Source organism: Festucalex cinctus, chromosome 2, assembly GCF_051991245.1.
Source record: "Festucalex cinctus isolate MCC-2025b chromosome 2, RoL_Fcin_1.0, whole genome shotgun sequence".
NCBI classification, from domain to species: domain Eukaryota; kingdom Metazoa; phylum Chordata; class Actinopteri; order Syngnathiformes; family Syngnathidae; genus Festucalex; species Festucalex cinctus.
In genome coordinates, this window is record NC_135412.1 from 38,483,668 (window position 1) to 38,501,158 (window position 17,491).

Sequence of the window (17,491 nt, forward strand, 5' to 3'; positions counted from 1 at the left end):
CAAACGCACACACGCACACACACCAAAAAAAAAAAAAAAAAAAAAAAAGAGCAATGATGATAAGACGTTGAATCGGTAAGACTACCGAATGAACAATTCTGAGCTCTTTAAAATAAATAAATAAATAAATTAAAAAAAAAAAAAGAAAAAAAAAGGGAAAGCACCCGTTGCGGGCGCGCTCGCTTTTCCCGCAGATGTGTTGTCCCTGAAGACAACCGAAAATAAACATTTGGAAAACCACAAGGATAAATATGACTGCTTTGTATGGAAATCTCACAATTGTGCTCTCGCATGCATTTTTGGAGGGAAGGGGGGGGGGGGGGGGGGGGGCGAGTGAGTGAGACCGAATGCTGAAGACATGCAGCATAAACAGGAAGGGAGAAAGTTTGAAGAATGTCATTTGGGGAATAAAAACAAAAACAGGGAGCAAAAGGGTGAATTCATGTCTAATATATCCACAAGTCTGGCCATATGTATATGTACTGGGCTGAAAAAGATACAATCCACTGCAAGATTGAATAATTAAACAAAAGGGAAAAAAAACAAAAACAAATTAGATGGTAGCTCCTTGCTTAGTTTGATATCATTGGCATTCTACCAGCAGTTATTTCCAGAAAATAAATAAGAACATAGAAACTAAAAGTACAACTTCCTGGCTGGGGCATATTTATAAATTGCTGTTTACATGATCTGTCATCTATTCTCCAGTACGTCTTGGCAGAGAATAAACAACACAAACTTTCACTGGCCAGAAGAAGGGAAATTTTGTGAGCTCAAATTCATATTGTGTTGTTCTCTACAGAAAATGTTCAGAACTAATCCTCAGTATGGCTTTCATTAACAGTGACAATAATGATGTTACAATGCAGGTGTACACAAGTATTCTCCTCATCTGAGACAATATTTCCTTTGATAGTTTGGAAGTAAAAACATAGAAACACACAGATAGGAATGACACCAACTGTGATAATATGAGAGCTTGAAAGAAAATAAATTTGGTGTTGAAGTCCAAAAAAAGATTTGACTGTACGGTTATGAATCGTCCATCTTGAACCCTCCCCACAAACCAGTGTAACAACGCCAGACAAGTCCAACTGCAGCCAGAGGAATGCAGAGTCACAACACAGAACATAAATCCATACAACTAAAGCAGAGCTTTAAAAAAAAAAAAAAAAAGTGTTAGTCTTGTTGATATTTTCTAGAAACTATTTGTCGTTCACAATTTCCTTGTTTTTTTTTGTTTTTTTTCCATATGCTTAGCTATCGCTTACCCTCCTGGAGGGCAAACAATCAATAGAAATACACGGAGAGACCATTGTTTTCGGTTAGTATTTTGTTTCAGTGGTGGGGAAATATGACATATGTCGAAAAAAAAAAAAAAAAAACGTCCCTAGCAGTAAAGTAGGTTACTGCGACTCATTGGAACCAGCCGTTCTCCAAAAGCTGGAGTTGGTTGGAGGGCGGGATCCCGATGTATGGACTTTCACCATCGGCCTGCAAAGGTAGCCACTACGTTCCTCCAAGTGAGCTACCACGCACTGCTAGCACACACTGCAAGGAAACCAATGTGAATTGATGGTGGTCAGTTGTTGTGAAGTTTGTATCTCAAAATTCTTCTCGCATCCCAAGTCGAAAAAAAAAAAAAAATCAGCCAAGGGACGAAAAAAAGTCAAGCAAGTTTTCAGCTGGCACTATGCTGCCTATCATGAGCTATTTTCTGCAAATTCCTCTAATACTTCCATCTTTTTTCACTTTTTTCAAATTGTTATATGTGGAACGTAGACGAGGTCGACGGACCCAATAGCAGAGAAACCAAACAGGATGTGGATTGACAAGAATGTGAATCACTTTATTTACTGGATTGAGTGGGTAAGGCATGAAGAGTTGAGAGGGCGTGAAGACTTGGCGTGGTGTGGCGTGAAGACCGGGCATGGCGTGAAGACCTGACACAAAGTGGAGACTTGGCATGACGACCGCGGACAGACTTAGCGGGGAACGTAAAGGAGACACTTGGCATGGATGAAGGGGACTTTGGACTGACGTGACGGAGACTTAGAGCTAATGTGAAGAGACTTAGCTAAACGTGGACAAACTAGACTAGTCTTAGACAACTTGACCAGACTTGATTAACATCACTAGACATAGATTACTTTGACTAAACGCAGTAGGCAAGGCACAACACAACACAACACAACACAACACAACACAACACAACACAACACAACACAACACAACACAACACAACACAACACAACACAACACAACACAACACATACAGTACAATGCTCCCACACCTGCGTGAAAAAAAACCCCACTCCCTTATACCAACACTAATGAGACACTAACAGGACACACCTGGAAAACACAGCAGGCAGGCGGAACCAATCAGCAACACACACCGGGAAAGGAAGACACACACAGGTGGACAAGGTTAACAATAACGAGACCCAACCCAAACAAATAAACAAAACCCAACCCAAACAAAACTGAAACATGACACAAATAATCCCTCAGAGATTTTTAGAGCGTGCTTTTTCTTCTTTTAAATAAGCAGGGGGGGGACGTGGTTATTTAAAGCCGCACCGAGTTTATTTGGCCTTCTGCTCAAGTGTCAATTTATTTCAAACAATTGGTGAGGGTTTTTTTTTCGTTTTGTTTTGTTTGTATTGTTTTGTTTCATTGTTGTTGGAAGATGTGGGAGGCAGCGAGCGAGGCGGAGGAGTGTCTGGGGTTTACTCGCGGTCCCTTGCGGTAATATTTAATAACAAACATTAAAAATACCACAAAAATCCTTCACCGCATTCCCACGCTCTCAATGTCCAGAGCGCACAGCAGACGCGCGTGTGCACATTAGAGCGTGACATACCGGCTACATTTTAACTCACTTGCCTATTCATACACTAGGGGAAGATACAGGGCACACATATTTGCTGTCACCATGGAAACGCACAGCGATGACATAATGTGACCCCACGTAGTGAGGAAACCGTCATGATAAGTTTGGAGGAACACATTTAGTTAAAAAGGATTCTGTAGCCTGATTGCTGATTGATAGCAACAATGAGTGTTGTTGTGTGCGGGTGTGCGTTCGTCATGTCGCCAGTGGCTTTCTGACCTCGTCTCGAGGTTTGGTGATCGCTGCCAGATTCCTTTCCATCCCTCCCTCCCCTCCGTGTTTCACATGTGCGTCAGCAGTGATACCGCAACCACCCCAACCCCCCCTACCCCCACCCGTCCCATGACCCTCCTTCATTTTCCAACATCCCTACCCTCAGTTTTTACGACCCCACCCATGCTCCACTACCTCGCCCGCATGTGTGCAGTTGCTTCATGTTGCACTCAATTTACTGACACTGTTTTGTAAACAGGCAGCAAGTTTTTTTTCTGTCATTTTGTTTAAACAGTAGGGATGTTCTATACCATTTTCTTTCAGACTGATACCAGTATACGAGTACGAAAAACTCACATCCAGATGCTGAAGGAGGAGAGAAAATGGAGGACATGTACAAATGTACAAAAGCTGTTAATAACACAAAAATACTATAAATCATCACCAGGATTCACATGCACATCTCTACTTGTGTCAAATTCAACTTTTGAAATGAATCAAAACAATTGTCACATTATTTTGAAGCTTTTTTCTCACCATACAGTGCATTCATAGTTTACATACCTCTCAGGCAGGGGTCCGTAAGCGTCCTGTACTGTCAAAAGAACCATTTTACGCAGAAAATTTGTCTGGAGCTGCAAAGCATTTGAAGATTGTGATGAAGGAAACCGTGTGTTACTGAGGGCCACAACACAAAAATAGGGGAGCGGCATCAAATACATAGACATTCATTTCATTCTACCTTTCTTCGTTTTTTTTCCCCCCCCAAACTTCAATTTTTTCATACATTTTACATTTTTCTGCCTGTCTGTCAAATTTCTGACATTTTTGGACATGTTTTGGTCATTTTCTGCCTCTCATTACTTATTTGGTTCTTTTTTTTTTTTTTTTTTTTTTTTACTTTTTCCCCTCCCTTTTTTGCTATCAATTTTCTGACCATTTTTTCCCATTTTTTTTTGTTTTGTTTTTTGGCAATTTTATGGACATTTCATGGTAATTTGGGGGGTTTCTTCACTTGATTTTATGGTTACTTTTTGAACTTTTTTTTTTTTTTTGCCTTTTTTTAAAATTCAATTCTCAGACAATTTTTGACAAGTTCATGGACATTTTATGGTTATTTTCTGCTTTTCTTCTTTTTTGGGCATTTTTTTTGGTAACTTTTAAAATCCTTTCCATCTACCTTTCGTGTTTTTCTGACAACTTCAAAAGGAAGGTGGGCATTTTTTGAACATTTAATTAATGAATTTATTTATTTATTTATTTATTTATTTTTTAAACCTAAACCCTTAATTCACTTAAAGAATATTTCATCTGAGAAATAAAAATAAATGTAAAAAATAAAGATAAATGTGTAAAAAATATTAATTTCTGTTTGTTTTTTTGTTTTTGTTTTTAAAGAGATCCACAGGGAGACACAGGAGAGGGACTAAAGAACCACATGTGGCTCGAGAGCCACAGGTTGTGGACCCTGCTCTAGGGTGTGTACACTTTCAAGCAGCAACCACAATAAACCTGCGCTTCTAGTTTGATGTCAACTGTATTTAATTGGAAATCAAGTTGCCTCTAATAATTTAAAAGACATTTCTTCACCACTGAAAAATAACAAGCACAACAATCAACATTGTGTTGTTGGTCAAGATGGTGTCCATTTAGTAATAGTCTGTATTTTGAAAATGGCAGAGGCTTATTTTAGGTTTCCAGTATTGCAGCGTGGCCACATTTTTTCCCCACCACCACCCTGATTTGTTTCAGTGTTACGACATACTGTAGCATTCCAGTAAAAGTGAATGCGTCACAGTGAGCTGGATGTGACTGTGTGGGACACGTGTGTGTCTGTTTTCACGTCTGTGCATGCCTCCAAGTGTATTTCCCAACAATTATGCAGGAATGTCACTGTGAGAACTCTTTAAACACTTTTTTTTCTATCCCAAGCAGGACTCTCTTTTTTTATGATGAAACCCGGATAGATATTGTAATAGCCAATCAATCAATCTACACAGTGCAAACAAACCAGCGAGTGGTTTGTGGTGGCACACAACTAAAACGACCGCCAGGATAACATGGAGGAAATGTGAGGGCAGTCTTGTTTTTTTTGTTTTTTTCTAGCTGCTTTGTAATTCTGACCCAAAAAAATAAATAAATAAATTACTGTTGGGTATCATTGTGGCATTTAATTTTTAAATTGATATCGGGGCAGGCAATTCACAGATGAGTGTTTTAATAAATAGCTAAAATTTGACTGATTAATAATCAGTTAAATTTGGTAAAATCCTTAGAAAGGCTTGACAGAACGAGAGGTGATGCCATCAAACAGAACGTGACAGGCTCGGACGAAACGCAATCAAATGATTTATGTAACTTCAGTTTATGAGACTTGTCAACAAGTATTTTGGCCCACCCCTCGTGAGCAAACTGCTTCAGTTGCCTCAATTTTGAAGGGTGACTTCCACAGATGATTCAGGACACTTAAGAGCAGTCCAATGTTTTGCTCTTCGCCATTCTTGGCTGTCGTTAGCTGTGTGTTTTACGTCATCATTCCGTTGGACGACACATGATCGGCAACTGACTAGTGGCAGCACAGTTCTCTCTAGATTGTCTCGATAGTCTCGAGATTTCAACGTACTTTAAAACATGAGCGCCCTCTGCTGACCAATGATGTGTAAATGCATCTCATGACTGAAAGATCAAAAACTAACAATGTTCTATTCTTTGACAGAAATGAGAAAACATTGATTTAAATGGTGTACAGGTGGTGGACATGGAAGATAAAATGTAGTTCAAACCGACATTTTGTATTGTTTCAGAACATGGGTGAGAAACCTACTGCCCCATTGAAGACCAAACGCATCCATTGTTGGAGTCCAGCTGCTTTTGGGCAAGAGGTAGTGTACACCCAAACTGGTCATGAATCAAAATGAACTTATAGACAAGCATTCACACTCACATTCACACCTATGGACAATTTAGAATGTTCAATGATCCGAACATCTGTTTATGGAATGTGGGAGGCGACCCGAGTACCTAGAAAACCCATTCAAATCTCCACACAGGAAGCCCGCAGCTGTGAGTCGAACTCAGAAGCACGGAGCTGTGAGGCAGATGTGCTAAGCACGGTTGACCCTCAAATGCTTATAAGCTGCGTTAGATCGCTTCCTTTGAGAACGCAGTTAAAAAAAAAAAAAAAAAAAGCCACAAACACTGTGGATGATTTGCATCATTATGTACAGCTGCTTTATTTGTGATTTGCTCCAAACTTTTATATATATATATATATATATATATATATATATATATATATATATATATATATATATATATATATATTATTACTAGATACAATGCATGTCATCAAAGTACAATGGATCAAATGCAGGGAGAAGAGCACAATAAAAGAAAAAAAAAAGTGACACAGCCATAGCAGACTTGCTGTCGAAGAGGGCGATGTCATCATGGAGCCATCGACAATGATGGCCTGGCAACTTGTGTGATGATGTCAGAAAACGAGGAGCAATGAGGTCTGGCGGGTTTTACTGCATGGTGGTACTTATCTTGGGACGCGACTACATTACAACGGTACCGCTTGTGTAGTGAAAAGATGAAAAGGTCACAGTCTGCTGAGCTTATTCACATAAACTCGGTCGTTTGTTGTCATGAAGTGAAATTGAGAAAATCAAGACATGATTGAATAACATTTCATCATTTGGCCTGTGTGATACATGATTCCCGGTTACTGTTGAACATGACAACAAGATTGGAGAAACAACCTCCCCGAATGAAAGTGAAGCGCTACTAAGACAGATCGTCTTGCGTTGAAAGCCCTGATATTGTCCCAAAATAAGGCTGTGGGTTGTAGGCACACCGAGGTACGACTGAGCTCAGCGATTATGTGCATCGGTTCAAAGAGTTTGACTTGAGAAATGGACACGGGCATTTATATCCACATCGAAAACATACAAGTGCATCATTGGCAAAAAACTGCTGGTGAGGGAGAAACAAGTGCACAGTGAAGAGTGCGGCGGGTGGCGTCTGTCTGGTCGACTTTGCGTTTGCCCTCGTGGGCTTCGTTTGTACAGGTGCAGCATGAGCGTGAGATCATATGTGCAAGCAAGCCATCCAACAAGCACATTACATTGAAAAGAGGTAGCGGAGAAAATCAGCTATCTGTCACAGTCCAGCCACTAAAAAAAGCTTACAGCTAACAAATATACTGATTGAAATCGGGTGCCATGCAGATTTGTGGGTGCTGAGATGCAAAACTGATCTCAGGAAGAAAAACAAGACTCACATCACTACACCGAGAGTTGATTGGCCAACAGTAGCAGACTTGTCCTATTAGCTGACAGAATGCAAGAAAAGTGAGCGTGTGTACGAGTTGTTGACACCCATGAAGGCTTTTTGCAAGATGAGAGAGAGCAGGTGAAATTTTTCAAAGACGGCAGTTTGGTGAGTTGGCTTGGAGTGGTAAGATCGAAACAAAAATAACCCCCCCCCCCCCCCCCCCCCCCCCCCCACACACACACACACACACCCACACACACACACCCTTGTACATATATCTTTGTGAGGACATCCATTGACATAATGCATTTCCTAGACCAGGGATGGGCAATCTCGGTCCTCGAGGGCCGGTGTCCCTGCAGGTTTTTGAGGCTTCCGTTTTCCAACACAGCTGATATATGATCAGCTCATCAGCAAGCTCTGCATAAGAGGGATAACGATCTCGTTGATTGGAATCAGCTTGTGTTGGAAAACGGAAACCTCAAAAACCTGCAGGGACACCGGCCCTCGAGGACCGAGATTGCCCATCCCTGTCCTAGACCCTTACCCTAACCCCAACCATCAAAAATGATTGCCTAACCCTTACCCTAAACCCAACCATAACCCAATTCAAACCTAAACTCTAAAACCAAGTCTTGACCTTCAAAAAGAGGTCTTGAGAAGCGAGGACCGGCCAAAATGTCCTCACTTCACAAAAATGTCCTCATTCTGTTGGATAAAGACGTATTTTGGTCCTCACAATATAGTATGTACAAGAACACACACACACACAAAATCAATTTCTATGTTTGTGATCTACAATAGGATCCCGAAGTCAATCAAGAGACGCAAGATGTTGTTGCGACAGGTGCCGGTGGGTTGATGGGGAACCCTTGACTTTTTACAATTAACATTATTAGGATCACGCTGCAAAGACAAACTAAAATACTCTGGGAAGTCACAGAATTACGAGAATAAATATTACGCAGAAAACTAAAATTATTTTAAGTGAGAATTGAGTCCTTTTTTACATATGCTTGTGTGTATTTAATATCACATCAATAGTGTTAACACTGATTATATGAACGTGTTTCAAGCAATGTTTTATGGTATACATTAATATTTAGTGGCTGGTGTTAAGACTTTTCCTGGTTCCAATGAGATTTTTGACATTCCCTTATTAAAGTAACTTTCAGTAAAATTACCATTATGTTATCAACATTTTTGTAGCATTACAAATTCATTCTCACAACAGTGAAGTATTACAGCTTTGTGAAAATACAACTTTGCAGAAATATTTATTCTAACAGTACAAGTAGTTTTGCAATATTACAACTTCATTCTTTGTGATTTTTTTTCCTCTTCATTTTTCACTTTTTTTTCCCCCCCGTGTGACCCTAATACCTCTTGGCAGCATTTATATTCGCTAGTTTAAAACAACCTCTAGTCACGCCGCTTCACAAAATGAGCCTTTTCTCTTTTATAATCGCCATCAGTTGCACTCAACTACTGTTTACTTTTTTAAAAATGTTTTTCACCCCAATTTAACGCCAGTTTTCCTAATTGGTTTCAGTTTTGTTTTCCCAACGCTGCTCTCGATGATGTCCTTTTGACTGAAGCAAATGTTGACCTGACCCAATCACTGGGGGGAACTAGAAGGACTTGAACCAAAGACTGGATTTCAAGGCTCCCTTCGAAAACAGCGGCGACAACTTCCTGAAGTCTTTCCTCCTCATTTCAGGGTAGCCAAGCAGCCGATATAAACTTCTAGTCTGAAGCGTATTGTAAAATCAGGCTCGCTTTTTACACTAGATAGAATTCAGGCAACTGAATCATGTATCGTACAAAATTAACATCCACTTGATGCGCCTGGACCGACTGCTGATCTCAATATCTTCATGACCACTTGTCTGTACGCTGATGTGACGACAAACTGAATATCTATAAGCTTATCTTGCGATATGTTGAGGTAAAAGAAATGATCCAGCATTTGAAGAGATCAAACCGGGAAAATAATGACTGTACACGACAAACATATCCTTTCAGTTAGTGTTAAATTAAAAGGGATCAAACAATCATGTCGCGACACAAACAAAGATATGAAACTCTATACTGAAGGTATGTGCTGAATGGAGAGGTAGTATGTTTGGTTCATGCAGCGCTAAAGCTGAGCTGCAGACACTGGATAAAAGAATGATAATCCAGAAATGAGCGTAAAGCCAGAAAACAAGAGTAGGTAAGTTAGAAAAAAAAAAAAAAGCTTCCAAACATTGGGATCCACGCGCACACACACACTGGTTGTCTTTTCCACAACAAGGCTCCGATAAAGAGTGCACATGCGTGCGATGAGTTGATGTTTGGTTCCCTTCAAGGCTATTGACGTCAAAAGACAGTTTGAACATGGTTGAGGTATCTGTTTCCATGGTGTATAGCGGGTGGGTTCTTTCACACAATGGCTTGGCTTTCTCTGGTCAGCTAAGCGGTTTTAAATGGTGGCGCAATTCCTATGACGTGGCGAATTAGAATGACTCCAAATAAGTCAGCAATGTTGCTAATGTTAACGCTCGTCTTTACAGGCTGCCATACATGAGAAGTTAGCAATGTACAACGTCCAGCAGATAGTGTGTTCTTTAAAAAAAAAAAAAAAAAAAAAATGTACCGTATTTTTCGGACCCCTTCTCAAATGCATATACTCGCTACACAGCAAAAACTGGAGAGTTCAAATTGCAGAGTTACATTTGTGGAAGTTAACTTCAACATTTTCAGAGCGACTTCACAGAGTAGATCACATAAGAGTTAAGAACTCAACAGAGCGTTCGATTAACTCCACCTTGGACTAACACATCTGTAGATGCAGAGACAAGTCAGTACCATTTTCCTCCCCCTCCTCGCTTATTATCACTGTGAAACTCTGCCGACAAAAGGAGTTTGGGCCCATGAAGTCATACTGATGAGGTCGGCGATTGTCGTTACAAGACATTCGGGATTGAATCCCAGTTATGGCAAATTTATTAGGAGTCAACTTTTAAGAATGTCTGAGAAGAGTTAATTGTCTATTCTATATACCGATATTTTGTGTCTGGTCCAAACTTAGCATAATATTCCTACTAACATATGGTACAATTCGAATAAACTATTTTAATAAACAATGCTGCAGAAAGATTATGCGTCTTCTAACCTGGTATGCCTTTTATATGAACATGCTTTCAAATACATCCCTTCATTGAGGATGTGCCTGATGATGTATTTTGAGCAGCTTCCCTGCTTAATTTCATATCACAAATATCTCATCCTGCTATATTGTTCACTTCTCTTAATGTGCTTCTTTCCCAGAGTTTTGTGGGCAAAAAGATCATCAAATTTCAAAAGACCAGAGAAAGTCAATGTGAAAGAACCTCAAGTAAGGCTACAGAGGTGGAGCTGCTAACCTGGCTGGAGTTGGCGGGAGGCTCGACAGTTTGGGATCGTCCAATCATTAAGCACAGAACAACATGAGATGTTTCAATCACCGAACCCTGAAATTTGAGCCGTCTCCCTCGTCCGATCTGCATTCCTTTTTCAACAGCTGATGTTGATGTCTTCATGTAAATCCAGTTTTCTAAAACTACAACAAACATTTGTTTCTTGTTCCCCCCCCCTAGAATGTAAATTCTGAGAGCTGCAAAGTGAGGCAGAGAAGTGAGCAAAAGTTATCATCACACTTTGGGATCACGAGGCGACCGGTCGTCATCAGTCACTGCATATCCCGCTGGCCTGAGGCCATCCTCCTGTCCAAATTCCTGTACAGTCTGGTGGAAAGGTTTCGCGGGGTATTTGTTTTCACAGTTAAGCGACAGTTGACGGCAGACGTTCCCATCAGCCCTTGGTGCACCAAAGAAGCCAAGCCGAGACGGCTGCTGGGTTAAAGCTGTGATGAGTCATCGACTGCAGTCATGTTGGCTCCTGCAGAAGATGAGGCGGTATGGTGCTTGTTGGTTGATGAATGAAGAGGCACGCCCATGCTGCTTTCCATTGGCTAATAGCTTTGTGTCAGTCATATTGAGGCAGTGTGGGTTTGGTTGACCATTATGCCACCGGGGAAGGATCTCACTCCTTCCGTTTCAGGTTGTTGATATGGCGTTTAGGTTTGTACATATTCCGGTAGAAAAGCGAGAGAACTGTGTTGTTTCCTCGCCTGACAGGCGATGAATACGGTTACTCAGTTAAAACCAAGTGAGCATGGAAAGTGCTCCAATAGTCCTCTTTGCTAATCCATTAAAACAGAAGTCCAAGCGCAAGCTAGACAATGTGGATTAGCGCAACCCAGAAAGAATTTCCACCCAAACCCTAATAGAATTTTAACTATGTCAAGAGCTTATCCATTGACTTCCGAGAGAGAATGAAAATACTTTACAGCCACAAGCTGGGGATGGATGGAGAAGACACCTTGTGGCGACCACACGCTGATTTGTTTTATGCATAGAAATGTTAAGTGATACATTCCATGACTGCTAAGATTTTGCAACAGTTTGGTTTGATAAGCGCTCTAAAATGCAGCACTGTTTTGTTTCCTTCCTTCCACATGTCAGATGCGCTCACCAGAAGGGTCGACTCCATCCACCAACTTGAACAACACAACACAAGGCTCCATAACTCCTAATTGCATATAGTGTCTGTAACTCCAGAGCGTTTCAAATTCTTTTAGTATTTTGCCAGCATTAAATTCTAAATATGTACAGACCAGACTGAGCAAGTGGTATTTACAGTTTGTCCACAAGGGGGAGCTCTAGGCCTGCTGAGGGACTGTCAAGTGACATAATATGATGGCAACATGCACCTTTTATCACTTGCCATGCTATTGAAAGCATCCACACATTTAGAACCCAACATAACTTATTCTATATTGCTACCATAAGTATTCATCCTGAATCAAATTAATTGGCACCTAAACTTGGGTGTGGGTTCAAGGTCTCCCACCCTCCAGTGGCTGGATGGAAATGTACTTTAGCTTTTACGTCGCCTCTGTTATATTGAGCCAATTATTTTGTAGCTTACACTAGCTGTTATCTGGTACGATTTATAAATCACAGTGATGCAGAGAGCTTCGAAAACGTCTTCTGATTGTAAGCTTACGCCTGACACACATTATCAACAACACCACGTACACACTATCAGACAGAACTTTTCCCTGAGGTGACAGCAATCAACCATCTGCTGCTGTCTTAGCAGCCCAACTCAAACGTGTTGGATAGCGGCTATCCAACACGTTGTGACCTCATCGTTGTCAGTCTACAAACTTCACAGGTCCACAAAACAAACTAAACAAAGAAAACGGGAGAATCCGAGGACTCAGCCAGGGCCTGAACTCACACCCCCTTGTGGTCCACCAATATTGTTTTTTATACTGTACACACATCAACAAAGAAGGACTACTCAGAGTGCATTTCTACTGTTAACGAGGACTCAACATACACTGAGAAGGAGCCTTCAAATCTTATACGGCAGGCTTTCCTAAACTGAGGGCCACGGGGCAGTTTTGTTTGACGATTGTCAGGGTAAAAAAAAAAAAAAAGAAAAAAAAAGTTTGTGTTTTTATTGATCATCAAAAAGGCAAACTAGGCCTTTTTTAAGCACAGTAATATGTCCGATGTAGTTTCGAAAGTTTGAGGAGGAACCAAGCTCCACAGTTTAGGAAAGCCTGCTCCACATGACACATTACCTACGTGCTTCCTCTGAAGCACCCGACCATCTTAAATACATATACATCTGTGTTTATCTATACATTTGAGCTTATACATTTCATTTATATAGCGTTTTACATACGTACATTCCTGCAAGTTTCCCTTTTGACTGGACAGCAAGAAATTCCAACTGTAGTGGGTCTGTCTCCAGGTAGCCATGCTTTTTTGTTTTTCATCTCCATCCCCGTCAAACCCTGACAGGCTTTCTCCTCTTCATCCGAGCACAGATACTCAGAGCTTGCTTGTAACTAGCAAGTATTCGTTGTTTGGATACCTTGGTTTGTGCCATCTGCGTAGATGGAGACAAACCTGTGTAATTCCTCTACAATCCGAGAACCGTGTCGATTCATCCAGCACATTTAGTTGGGGAACATTTTGGGGTGTTAAGATGTTAGCCAATTATCCGAGTGCTGCAGTGAATTCTGAGCTTCATGCATCTCAGAAGTCTTTCCAGCTGAGGTCGAGAGGAGGAGTGTGGTGCATGATGACCAATCTAACCTTGTCATTGGGGGTTTTCCAGCGGTGGGAGTGAGGGGAGGTTGGGGGGTGGGGTGTGTGTGTGTGTGTGTGTGTGGGGGGGGGGGGGGGGGGGGATAAAGGCATTACGCGTGCCTTCGTTTTGTCTGCTATGACACCTCACTGCCAAAAACCTCCAGCACCAGCGGGGTGAGCTGCATGCTGTGCCCGGGCTGGAAGGACAGCAAGCGGTACTGCTTGGAGTGCTCCTCGTTCAGGCTGCGCAGGTCGGCCAGCTTCTGGATCATCTTGGCGTAGAGGAGGCGTCCGCCGGGGTGGTTGACTCGGATGTAGGCCTGAAGAGTCTCCGACATGTGGTCTTGGAGCTGCTCGATGCGGCCGTGGTCCTGCACCCCGGGACGATCTGCACATGAGGGAGGTGGAATGGGAAGGAGGACGAGGAGCAGATGTGAAGCGCACGTTTGGAAGGGAGAGGCACGACAGGAGGAGGAGGACAAATAGAAAACATCAGAAACATAAGAATACATAAGCAATCTAAACTTACAATATTTGTCACATCTCAGTAAATTATTTTGTGTATTTATCATTTATTTAATCTATTTGATTATTTATTCAATATATCTTACTTTTATTTTTTTTAGATTTATTTACTTTTTTTTACAATTTCATTCCATACATTTTGTTATTTAAATGACATCTTTAATATTTTCTTTCTTTGACGTCAACCAGATAATTTCCAACCAATCCTGTGGCGTGACGTCTTCGGCAGGCGACCCCGATACGATCTGGCAGCCCGATCACATCTGGTACCGACGCCACTTCCATTGCGGATAATTCTGTTTATCCGGTTTTGATCAATATGACTTCAATACAGTGTTCCCTCACTTTTTCGGGTGATACATTCCACTCCCACCCATGGAGTAGAGGTCATTAAAAAAAAAAAAAAGTTGTTTAATTATTATTACTATTATTATTATAACTGCTAATACTGTCTGTCACCTTAGCTCTTCTTGCAGAGTTGGTGAACATTGCAGTTAATTGCCTTCAATGAGACACACTATTGCCAGCTTGAATGAGTAACGGTGGTCTGTTCTAAAAATAGCTCACCAGTGATGGGACACTGACTTGCTAAGAAGAATTAAAAGAGGAAAAATGTCAACATTTAAAAAAAAAAAAAGCTGTGGTACATGTTTCTTAATTTACCAAATATTCTATATTTTGTTTAAAGATTGAATTAGCTTGTGTTGAATGAAAGAAAAGGTTGTTTGTTTTTATTTACTCAAATATTACAAAAATATTACTTCTCAAATGGATTCACTGATTCGCAAAACTGCTCTGCAAAGACAAAAAAAAAAAAAAAAAAAAAAAAAAGACAAAAAGAAAAAAAACATTTGGATCCGCGTATTCTATCACTACCGGGATTGTTTATTAGCTTATTGAAAACATGTAGAACCATTGTTACGCAGACCAGTATTTGGTACTGGGTCACACAAATATGCTTTTGTGAAGGAGCATTTTAACCATTTTTAACAATTTGACAAAACTGGATTTTTCATTTGTTGGACTAGAATGCGTTATTTTCTCGGAAATGTGCAAGATGTGAATTGATTCAAACATCATTTGCTAACGTCAGCATGAATGAATGGATATTTTGGGTGGCAGTCCGAGCTCTAGTAATCACCCTTGTCCACATAGGCGATCAATTTCCAAACGTGAACAAATAAATGGTTGCCGGTCATTGAAATATCTGTCTGTATCTATCATGAATTGGTCCCTGGGGAATAGGTTGTGGACTACTGACCAACGTAACCACAACGATAGAAAGAATATGGACTTCTACCTTTATAACCATGATGTAATAGGCATCTACGTTTTAAAGGCCTTTGCTAATTTGGTGCTCAGTGATTTGGAGCATGACTTGTTTAGTTTGGGCAAGTCCTTTAAAAATTGCTTACAGACAATTGATTATTGACCCTTCTTGTTTTTTCTCTGGAATCTTGAGTCATACAAACACACATAGACCCAATCATTAACCTGTGTTACTGGTGACAAAATTAGATAAGGAAAAAAAAAAAAAAAGTACGATTAGAAACTGTTGTTTTGTTTGAATTTGTACATTCTAAATAATGGAAAGAGCACATTTATAGTCCACATACAGCAGCTTTCGGAAAGATATTGTGAAAACTGCTACGTTCAAAGCAGAACCTTGGGACAGCCAAAATTAAATCATTGTTGCAAAAGAGCCCAAGAGTGGCAACGTGTCTTCAACAGGGTCATGTTGTGGGATATATTGTATTGATTCACAAAGGCTTGTCTCGCACAAAAGAGGCTAGACAAAAAGTACCTGGGGAGAGCAGGCAGATGGCCATGAGCAGGACGTGTTCCTCCTCATGTAGGTTGAGCTTCTTCAGGCCAACCTGAAACTTGACCAGTGGCTCCAGCAGCTCCAGAGTGTGACCCGCTACACAGGATGACATTAACGTCGGCATTACTACACAAAGCTACAAGCTATTTGCAATGAGACAGAGTCCTAATGCCACAAGGGGTACACGTGTCTACAAAGAAAAAACAACAACAACATCAAAACAAGAAGAAATATTACAAGGAAAATAAAAAGAAAAATGTAGATGTGTAGATGTATACTGCCAACCAACCCTTTGTGACATCATTGATGCAGTATTTGAAGTCCGGCCCTCCGCAGCTCCACGACATGTCCTCCAGGTTGAAAGACTGATTGGAGCGCAGCATGATGATTTCAATGGCACTCGACTTCAGAAGAGCAATCTGGTCTTCTGCCGTCAGTTCCCTTCAAAATATAGTCACATGCTCTGTAAGTACCATATGTGCTTCTGCCAAGGCTTAACAATTCTGTAAAATTAATGAGTGAACGACTGCAACTGAGGTGTTGACATTTTGACCCCTTATGTCCATTACATAATGTTACCATTAGTAGGGATGTAACGATAACGGCAAGATTGTGATACCGCGATATTAACAATATCTGCAACAATAGATAGTCGTCATCATGTCACAATATTAAAAGCAGCACATCTGTTTAAAAAAAAAAAAAAAGTCAAGTTGATTTCTATTTGTGCAGTTCTAGCACACTCTGGTGGCTAGTTTTTGGTGTAGTTTAATTTTCACAAGGCATGTTTTGGCCCTTCTATGTTTAAAATCCACGCCAATGATCAGATGAAGGGGAACGTAATATGCTTGTGAAGCGAGTCAATATGTGGATAAACTCAATGTGTGTGTGCATTAACAAGTAAGTGCCTCAATATTAAGTGTTATGAGAGATTGTAAGTGTTTTTTATGTATTGCTGTAATGCACAAAAGCACAAAATTGTGTGTGTGTGTGTGTGTGGGGGGGGTGCCGTAAGTGTTCATTTTTTTTTACAATATTGTGACCTTATTTATATATCGACAACCTCCCCACAGTATCGTGATAATTATCATATTGTGACCTTCATATTGTGATAATATTATATTGTAATGTTTGGATATCGTTACATCCCTACCTATTACTATCCTGCATAACATGGAGACAAGACATTAGAGCCTGAACATACTAAATGTGATTTCTGACAGGGCATACAAACAGCACAATCCATTGAAACCGCATTCATATCAAGTCTGTGATAAAGTTCTTATGCAAAGTCAAGGAAGAGCTTCTTCCCAGAAATCAGCATGGAGATCACGTCAAACCACTGTTGAGCTGCTCAGTCCAACGTCAAATTACAAACTAGCCCTGAGAGGAGTTGTGGTTATGATGTCTTTAAATACAGTAAATATTGTTTTCACCAATGCCAACAGAATTATGAGTCAGCCTTCCCAAGTGCTGAATGAATTACCATTACACAGCAGGGATGGGCAACCATTTTGCAATGAGGGGGTCATTACCGTTTTCTAAAAAGAATATGACGCAAAG

At 40.6% G+C, this 17,491-nt stretch overlaps 1 protein-coding gene across 4 annotated transcripts in view; it reads right to left on the reverse strand.

Annotated features, from left to right (window-relative positions):
- Positions 1-8,565: 8,565 nt before the first annotated feature.
- The window catches only part of LOC144014762 (vitamin D3 receptor A), a 78,671-nt gene continuing 69,745 nt past the window's right edge, over positions 8,566-17,491 (reverse strand). For all 4 annotated transcript variants that reach the window (XM_077514991.1, XM_077514992.1, XM_077514994.1 and 1 more), the window contains 3 exons: positions 16,218-16,369; positions 15,908-16,024; positions 8,566-13,966 (listed from right to left, as the gene is read on the reverse strand). In XM_077514991.1, the coding sequence (XP_077371117.1) occupies positions 13,713-13,966; positions 15,908-16,024; positions 16,218-16,369 (523 nt within the window). In that variant the 3' untranslated portion in view covers positions 8,566-13,712. The remainder of the gene's footprint in view (positions 13,967-15,907; positions 16,025-16,217; positions 16,370-17,491) is intronic.